Source organism: Lonchura striata, chromosome 15, assembly GCF_050655825.1.
Source record: "Lonchura striata isolate lonStrDom1 chromosome 15, ASM5065582v1, whole genome shotgun sequence".
Lineage (NCBI taxonomy): Eukaryota > Metazoa > Chordata > Aves > Passeriformes > Estrildidae > Lonchura > Lonchura striata.
This window is the reverse complement of record NC_140717.1, coordinates 14587066-14595796: the sequence shown is the minus strand read 5'-3', so window position 1 is coordinate 14595796 and position 8731 is coordinate 14587066. Positions and strand designations below refer to the sequence as shown.

General features: G+C 41.1%; 1 protein-coding gene across 1 annotated transcript; it reads right to left on the bottom strand.

Annotated features, from left to right (window-relative positions):
* Positions 1–307: 307 nt before the first annotated feature.
* Positions 308–8347, bottom strand: TCTN2 (tectonic family member 2). The gene is made up of 18 exons (XM_021532820.2): positions 8210–8347; positions 7375–7488; positions 7022–7095; positions 6720–6915; positions 6415–6515; positions 5969–6165; positions 5608–5731; positions 4980–5115; positions 4295–4360; positions 3791–3916; positions 3455–3532; positions 3081–3161; positions 2657–2768; positions 2175–2278; positions 1656–1806; positions 885–1010; positions 708–796; positions 308–555 (listed from the first exon to the last, which is right to left on the bottom strand). Exons 1-18 carry the CDS (start codon positions 8295–8297, stop codon positions 449–451), a joined length of 2070 nt encoding a protein of 689 aa, XP_021388495.2. The 5' UTR covers positions 8298–8347; the 3' UTR covers positions 308–448.
* Positions 8348–8731: the final 384 nt, after the last annotated feature.

Here is an 8731-nt window from a genome sequence, read left to right as displayed (position 1 = left end):
CAATGAGAAGATGTTTCCTGCACCCTGCATACAGACACAGCAAAGCATTAACTGGAAAAGGGAATTTCACATCAACACGAAAACAGCCAAAGGGTTATGACTTCTCAGAAGTGTGAAAAGTCTGCCCACTGCTCCAAAAATAGGTGGGCACAAGGGGTTTACTGCCAAGAGTTCTAGGAGAAGAGAACCAGCTTGAGAGGATAATGGTCCATCCATGAGGACAATCCCAAACCCGCTGCAGCCTCTGGGCTGGACTCGCCACCTTCTTGATGTCAACTCTGCACTTTGCTACTCCAAACTCAGAGTCTAGAGATTAAAGATAATTTATTACTTTTTATTTTAAGTAGCAGCCATTTTCTGTATGCTGTAGAAGTACTGATTTTATGTATCTTTCAAAGTTTACATAAATTGTCTACAAAATCCAAGAATGTTTCTCCATCATTTTTACCTATCTGTTCCATAATTTAGAAAACCAAGGGTTGCTCATAATTGTTGCAAGTAAAACAAGAAATGCCAGAAACAGGCCTTTTGCAAGACTCTGGGAATATGGTTCTCCTGAAAAAAAAAAAAACAAAAAAACAAAAAATGAAAGTGTAAGCATGTGAGAGCGAAATTTTGGTTTATACAACAACCCAAAGATACAAATAAAAGTGTATGCAAATACGGCCTTTCATGTTTTGTGGCATAAACATTGATTATCATTTTACCTGTGTAAAAGCGTGTCAGTGGATAAAGGAGTTGTGGCCAGCACACCTCATTCTGATTGCAGTCAAACTCTGCATAAATCTTCTGATACCTGGAAAAAAGGAACTTCTTGGTCAACGTAATTCATGTTACATCTGCTGAACATAATGGGAGGTTATCAGTGTTTTTACCAAAACTACCTGGTCACTGGAGGAGGTGGTTGTGCTGGGACTTCAGTGAACTGAACAGAAGCTGTGATGGGAAGAAAGCTGAGGGTGTTTCTGCAGCCAAGCCCACACTGGAACTGCCATAAGACTGTTGAGTAACTGTAACAAAAAGTGTGACTATTGCTTGAGGGATGGAAATGGAATTTAGACCCTAAACACAAGCAGGAAAAGACAAAACACACAGTATGTACGAAGAGGTTGATAATCCCTGGATTTTCAACTTCATACAAGGGGAGAACTTGCACAGTCTGGAAATGAGGTAAAACAGAACAGAATCCCACTTATTTGATAGGGATTGACTTGGTGGAGGAGGGGAAGTGTTTGCAGAGTGAAAATTCTCTGTTTCAGGAGAGAATAAAGCATTTAGCTCAGCTCCCAAGAGTTCTGCAATGGGGCAAGCCAGAACACAGGACAATCATGTTGATTCCACCACGTGACTCCTGATGGGATGCCCTGTGTATGCTTGCTGCTGGCAGCATCATGTGTTTTATTTAATATTTCAGTGAAGTATAAAGATGATCTGCTTTTAATCATTAATTTTTTCTTTAATTTTCATTTTAGAGGGAGAAAGGCTAACCTGGTTGTGATCAAAGGAATTTGGGTTGCAAAGTGAAAGGCATGTAAAAAAAAAAGCAACAAAACCTACCCTTTTTGTCTGTAGAATTAATTTGGGATATGTTAGGTAAACAAGGTGCAAAATGAAGCATTTATTTGTCAGATAGTCAGAGACACAACTCACTTTACCTGATCTGCACAGCAAGAATTTCCTGCTGGGGAATCCCTTGCACTGCTCCCACTTTAGCAAAGATTATGCGAATATTTAGGTTTGCAGGAATATCTGGACAAAAACCTTTTAAGCCTCCAGTGCTCACATTAGAACTAAATGGATCAAGACCTGTGAAGAACAGAGAGATTTAAATGTAAATATTATGGGAAACATTATATATCCCATAATTAGATTATTCTCATAGCTCTGTAAAATGCTAGTAACTGTCATACAGGAACACATTAAAAATGTTTCCTCCTATAAAAAACACGTAAAGGACTACTTTATCAATGGATAAATACCAAGTAACACGTGTAAAATATTCAGTATCCACAGACATACTGAGTTATGTGCCTGTGTGTACACATATATGGATGGATGGATGCAGACACACATATCACTGGCTTTAGGTATTTGAAATTTGGATTTATTTTGACATGCTTTATTTACTGTATGTGCATATTTAGACTACAAAGAACAACACAAGCCTCACTTACGTCTAATTTCCACCCAGTCATTTAGATCACTGTAATTGGAATTGTCCCTCTTTCCAATGTGAGTAGCTTGTATTAATGCATTCAATTTCTCAGTCACATTTCCTCTGCAAAGTAAGAATGTAACATCACACAGAATGTAAATTTGTACGGTCTTACCACTCTGGGTTGCAATATTACTGTATCCTAAGGTTAGTTTCATCTGAAAGATGTTATCACACAACAAAAACAAACTTCAATTATTGAAGGGAAGAAATGGAAAAGTATCGCAGCCAACACAATCCTCATTTGAGTAAAGAGTGAAACCATCATTATGATTTCCCATCAAAAACAGAAGTGAGACTATTAACCACAGAAAGCTGAAACACACACATGAATATTTAAAAAGAATGTACCAGTGCTGATGGGAGGCACTTGTAGACAGTCACATAACGATCAACAAGAGGGATGAGGCAGGGATAAACAATTCAGCTTGTGTGGCTCACCTTAAAAGGCTGCAATCTTCATTAATATCAACTTCTAGAATGCACCCAGAGTATGAGTCTACTCCAAACAGAACTGGTCTGTCAGTTGTTGATGCACATAAACCTCTGCCAGCTGTGAAATGAAAACATCTTACTTGAGCTTTCCTATTATCCACCTTTGGATCTCCAGCTTTCAATTTTGTGCAAAACATCAGACATTAGAATGCAAACTCAGCGTGGTAGAGTTCAAAAACAGATACAAACAATTCAATTTTCCAATAAAGCATTAAAGGTTTTCTCACTGACCTTTGAAAGTTTGGGAAAGAAAAGCAAAATCTGGCAGGGATTTTTTATTAAAATATGTTTTGAAAAATCAAAAAACCAAATAAAGCTCCAAAACTTTATCATTAACTACAATTGAAGTTGCAACCTCACAAGCCAGTACCTGGCTGCCAAATGTCTATGCTTCCAAGAGGATCAGAAGCATTCAGATTTGCAGCTTTCACTGGATTTCCAACTTGATACCCTAAACACAGAAGGGTAAATTATCAACACTGTAGAAGAATCCGTAAGCATTAGCATTGTTTTAAATATCATCAATGAAGTAAATGACAAGACATTTCCATTGTAGTGGGAATGGCCTCACTTTAAATGATCAGTATCTATGCAACAAAAGCCTAAGAACCACTCACTGCAGTAAGGCAGGAAGGTGAAGGCTGGCAACATTAAAAAGTACAAAAGACATATAAAATGTAATCACTGATAATATGTACAGTACAAATATTTTTACTTTTAATAGGCAAAATGAAGTATTAATACCTGGATTCTCAGACAGTTCCTCTCCATTAGTACTGTTTAAACTTAGAAATTCGACTGTGAATCTCTGTGTCAGGATTTCTGGTGAAAGAAAAAAGTATCACTTTTAAATAAGTAAATTAGCAAAATGTATGTTTCTATGTAGGGCACAAACTTCTGTCTCTCATTAGTGACAGATTCAAATTGACACAAATTAATGGAAATCAGACAAAATTTTTTTTCTGGAGTCTGAGGAAAGTTATTTTTAAGAAGAATTAGTAAATAAGAGATTCTATCACAGAATTTCCATACAGAAGACAAAGAAATAAATCAAAAACCATAAAAGAAATTTCCTGATACCTCCATCACATAAGCTTCCAAAGAAGACAGTGACATTTACTTGCTCAATGTTCTTGTCTTTCCAAATGAATTTATAATGTTCTGCAAAAGTTACATTCTGACACAGTACCTCAGCAGCAAGGTTTTCTGGCAGAAGGGAAAAAGAGAAAAAGCATTCTAATTAGAAAGCTCTGCTATTGCAGCTGAGAAAGAACACATTAAAACTGTGGCAAAATTCTGGAAACTACAACATTCATCTTTTTGAGAATTTACTTTACTGTTTCAGTGTGCAATGGTGCAATCCACCATGTATGCAACGTAAGGAACCTGATTTCCTGACCAACTGTGATGAACTGGAGTAAATTAAATACTTCTTGCTTTCCAGGAAGCCAGTTTAATTTTTCAGTCTTAGATAACATACAAAATTCCTCCTAATTGCAGCAGGTAAACATTTTAGACATCAAAATCTATTTCATATACAATCCAGGTTAAGTAAGAAACATTAATTAAATGGAAGAGACCTACCACTTTCAGTGATGAATTTGCCCCTGTCAGTGATGGCTCTGTAGAAAACATTTTGTTGGATGAAGTCTGAGAACGAAAAACAAACAAAGACTTATGTTTTCACATCCAAGGTACAATCCTTGCTATGAAAACTCAGTAGGAAATTATTTAGAAAATTAATTTTGGTAAGGACTCAGACTGTTTATATATTTTGAAAGCAGAGCTAATTAACTGTGGGTCTTACAGAGGTAACATAGACTAACAAAATTAGACAATTATGGAGCATAAAATAAAATATGTTCATGCTGGTAATGACATTATTTCAAACTCCAGGATGACTCTTCATAAGTACAGACTTTTGTAATGCAGAGAGTAACCACTTCTCACTAACTCTGAAATGCTGATGCTGCACCCTCCTGACGGAAAAAGGGCTCTGCAAGAGTCTGAAAATGAGTCACCAGGAACAGGTAAATGGGACACAAAGGCCCATCCTGTATATCTTACCTCCTAAATCTTGGGAAACAGTGGGATACTTGCTAGAAGGTCATGAGAACCAGGAACAGAACATTCCCAAATGCTGAACTACAGCCGCCAGATAACACAGATGTTACATTTAACAACTGTGCCAACAGCCCTCGGGTTTGTTCTGTTCCGGCAGCTCTGAGAAACAATGAAACACATTCCTGCCTGGATTTGTGCAGCATACCTGCAGTGCCAGTGTTTATCCTCACATCATGGGGCAGGCCTTCCTTGTAAGACTCCAAATTGGTCAGGCACTTGACATCGAAGTTTTGGAGATAGGCCACAGGAGCATTCCCAACACACTGTCCAGCCATGGATTGCTGCAGGGGGTCACAGAAATGAGGAAAAAGCCCCTTGCTTTTCATTTGAAGATTACTTGTTAGTAAAATGTCCCACGTGTGCACTACAGCCACACATAACACTTTGACAAACAAGCTATCTGGTGTTATAAAAACACCTCAGCCTCTGGCAAAAGAGGTTAACATTTTAAAAGCACAGCTGTAAAAGTAGTTTCAATGTACACCATGACTTCATTTTTAAAATAATAATAACCAACAAGTGTCTCCAAAATGCATTACCTTTTGCAGGATGGAAAAGGGGATAAGGAAGGATAATGTTTACTTTTAATAGTAACTTTGTGGTTTTGTTTTGTGGTTTTTGTTTGCTTGGTTGAGGGGTTTTTGTGACAAATACACCCCACCATTTCCCAACATCAAGTTGCTGAAATTAGATGCAAAGCCATAAGAAGAGTGATGCAGGGAGTTCCAAACCAACCAAGAGGAATCAAAAGCTCATAAGCACAAAGTGATTACCTGGGGAACAGTAAAATACTCATCTTCTTCTGTTATAATTGGATCTCCTTCTCTGTAACCAGTGAAAGGTTTCCCAGGAGAAGTTTGTAGAGGGATCTTAAATGAATAAACTTTGGGTGTAGAACTGCAAACAAGTTTAAAAATTAAACTAAACTCTTTATCTCACACAAATAATTACAGGTTTGCTTTCATGCCCCCTGTTCTCATATACTACCAAAGACATTTCTCCACTTGCATTTAAGGCTTACACCCTAAAACCCTAATTTCAAAGTAACTTTCATTATAAAGACAAGTTATATGTTTGGTTGCATAATGAATGTGATGAGAGTGTGATGAGAAAACAATTTTTTCGAAGACTTACGTAGAGCCGTGATAAAAATAGCCAAGAAATGGTGTGTTGTCAAGAGATGACTGTACACAAAGGAAGGGAAACCACTCAGGGGTATATTCCATTGACTGAGAAGAGCACAGCTGATCATAAGGTGGGTTTACATCCCCACCAAACACTCCAGTGAAACATGATCCATTGAATAACTGCTGCAAGTCTGGTGTACACTCCTGAAAGGGAAAACAATGGTCTTTTTTTAGCAAAGTAATTGCTATATTTACGGATATATAAAGCCAAACTTACAGGTAAATCAAGTAACTTTGTATAGAGAACATATTTACTTTCAGAAATACTGGAATATCCAAACACCCCCCCTTGGCCCATCTAGTCTGAAGCATTCAGTACCTGTCTCTCCCCACAGACAAGAGAGTCTAGAAACTTTGAAAACACTTAATCCAAGTTTAATAAGAAATAAGTACCAGATCACAGCAACAACGAATATCACAAGCTCCAGCTGTTAAATTACAAGGACAAGAGCCCAAGGGCTTAAATGCTTGGTTTGGGATGATAGTTGCATTTTCTGTAACAGAAGTAGAAGAGAAAATCAGTTTAAGTGGACTGAAGTTCAAATAAAAAGACCATGCACACTGCAGTTGATTCTGTGTAGAAACCTTTTTTTAAATTTCATTGATTGCTCAGTATCTCTTATTGCTGCTCAAATACCGATTTTTCCATACAGAGAGGAAAAGAACAGACAAAATGCCATTTCTTCTTTAGCACGTACCTGACACATTTCCTGCAAAGGAAGAGTTGGCAAATATTTCAGCTTGAATCAGGAGCTGTGCCAGCATCACTGAACCACGGCAAGCTAAAACCTGGAGTGTTTCCACCACGCACAGAGGTGAGGGGCAGCACTCGGTGGCATTGGGCAAACACAGCTCCAGAGTTCTGTTGAGGCTTACAGTCACCTTGGAAGTGTTCTGGAAAACACAAAATAAAGTTTGACAGCTCTAATAGCTTGTATTAAATTGCTCTTCTGAGAGAGAAGCTGGAATGGAGTAACAGAAGAATCGGTATTCTACGTACCACACCAGGAGTTACATCCAAATTCCAATCTCCCACTCTTTTACTTCCGCTGCAATTTGCAAGTTGCAATTTTCCTATAACAAAATAAAAATTTTAAAGGTCATTTAGAAATGACTGGGAAATTAGAAGTACATTTAAACTCTTCTTGTGCCCCTCAAGCCCAGCTCACACAGAAACAACTGAAAACTAAGGGTTAATCACAGGAATGTCTGAAATTCCTGTTTCTGTACCAATTAAGACACTAAATGACATGCATTACCATTTCTCTAGTAATTTTTTCATCTAAAAATATTAACAATTCAAATGTATTTATTTACATGGGGAAAGGGGATTGAACTATATATTGTTCTTACCTGTCTCTGCATCTCTAGGACTTAAAATTATAGAAAAATTAACTCCTGAAGAATTGCCAAGAAAAAATGAATTGACTCTGGGCCCTGACATATGAATAAACGAAGGCTGAAAGACTGAAAAAAAAAAAGGATAAAGAAATAAGTTGACTGAAAGAGGTAACATCTGTAAGACATATTGATCTCGTACCTGGGTTATATTCTTACACTCTTAGACTTTAAATTATCACACACAGAAGAAAATGATCAGTAATGCCTAGTACAGGGTTGTATTTCCATTCTGGCCAAGTGTTGGAGGAGTGGGTGTAGCTTTGTATGCCACATGTTTACATGTGTGAAGATGCCCAGTAAACAGGCAGTAAAATAACATTACAGCACTTACAGCCCACGCAGATACTACACAGCTCAGCAATACCATATTTGCCATTTCTTGCTGACTTCAGTTTGCACTTTTTCATTTATTTGGGCCATGAATTGTGTGAGGGATGTACCTGCGATACAGGAGCTGTGGGCTCCTGAGTTCTGCATGTGGACACAGTGCCAAATTTAGGGTTTGGAGTTGGGTGTTTCACTGGATTTTTCTTCCTACACTTTGCCAAGGTTGAAAGGTCCGATATAAAACTGCTTCAGCCTCCCGCTCCGTGCTGAGCAGCGGCAGAAGCTCCACGGCGGGCACGTTCGGGTTTGGGAGGGGAGCCCAAGACCGTCCCCTGGGGAGCCCTCAGGGTCCGCGCCGCTCCCCTCACGCTTCCCTGGGCAAATCCCGCCGCGGCCCGACCGCCATCCCCACACCCCCCGGAGGTCGCCATTCACGGCGGCCGCTCACGCCCTGACCCACCGGTGTCCCCGGCCAGCTGCCCGGGGCAGGGAGCCGCCCGCAAGAGCAGCAGCAGCAGCAGCGGCGCCCCGATGCCGGCAACCCCCATGGCGCTACGGCGGCCGCCCGGCCGCCATCTTGCAGCGCCAGCGCGGCGCCATGGCAACGCGGAGGGCGGGAACGCGGCCGCCTCACGGGGAGGGCGGGAACGCGGCCGCCTCACGGGGAGGGCGGGAACGCGGCCGCCTCACGGGGAGGGCGGGAACGCGGCCGCCTCACGGGGAGGGCGGGAACGCGGCCGCCTCACGGGGGCGGCGGGAACGCGGCCGCCTCACGGGGAGGGCGGGAACGCGGCCGCCTCACGGAAACGGCGGGAACGCGGCCGCCTCACGGGAGGGCGGGAACGCGGCCGCCTCACGGGGAGGGCGGGAACGCGGCCGCCTCACGGGGGCGGCGGGAACGCGGCCGCCTCACGGGAGGGCGGGAACGCGGCCGCCTCACGGAAACGGCGGGAACGCGGCCGCCTCACGGGAGGGCGGGAAC

Coding starts and splice junctions, on each gene's coding strand:
- TCTN2 (XM_021532820.2), bottom strand. CDS start 8,297: ATGGGGGTTGCCGGCATCGGGGCGCCGCTGCTGCTGCTGCTGCTCTTG. Junction 3,162..3,454: donor GGAACTGTCTGAGAATCCAG/GTATTAATACTT, acceptor TTCTGTGTTTAG/GGTATCAAGTTGGAAATCCA. Junction 797..884: donor CCACCTCCTCCAGTGACCAG/GTAGTTTTGGTA, acceptor CCTTTTTTCCAG/GTATCAGAAGATTTATGCAG.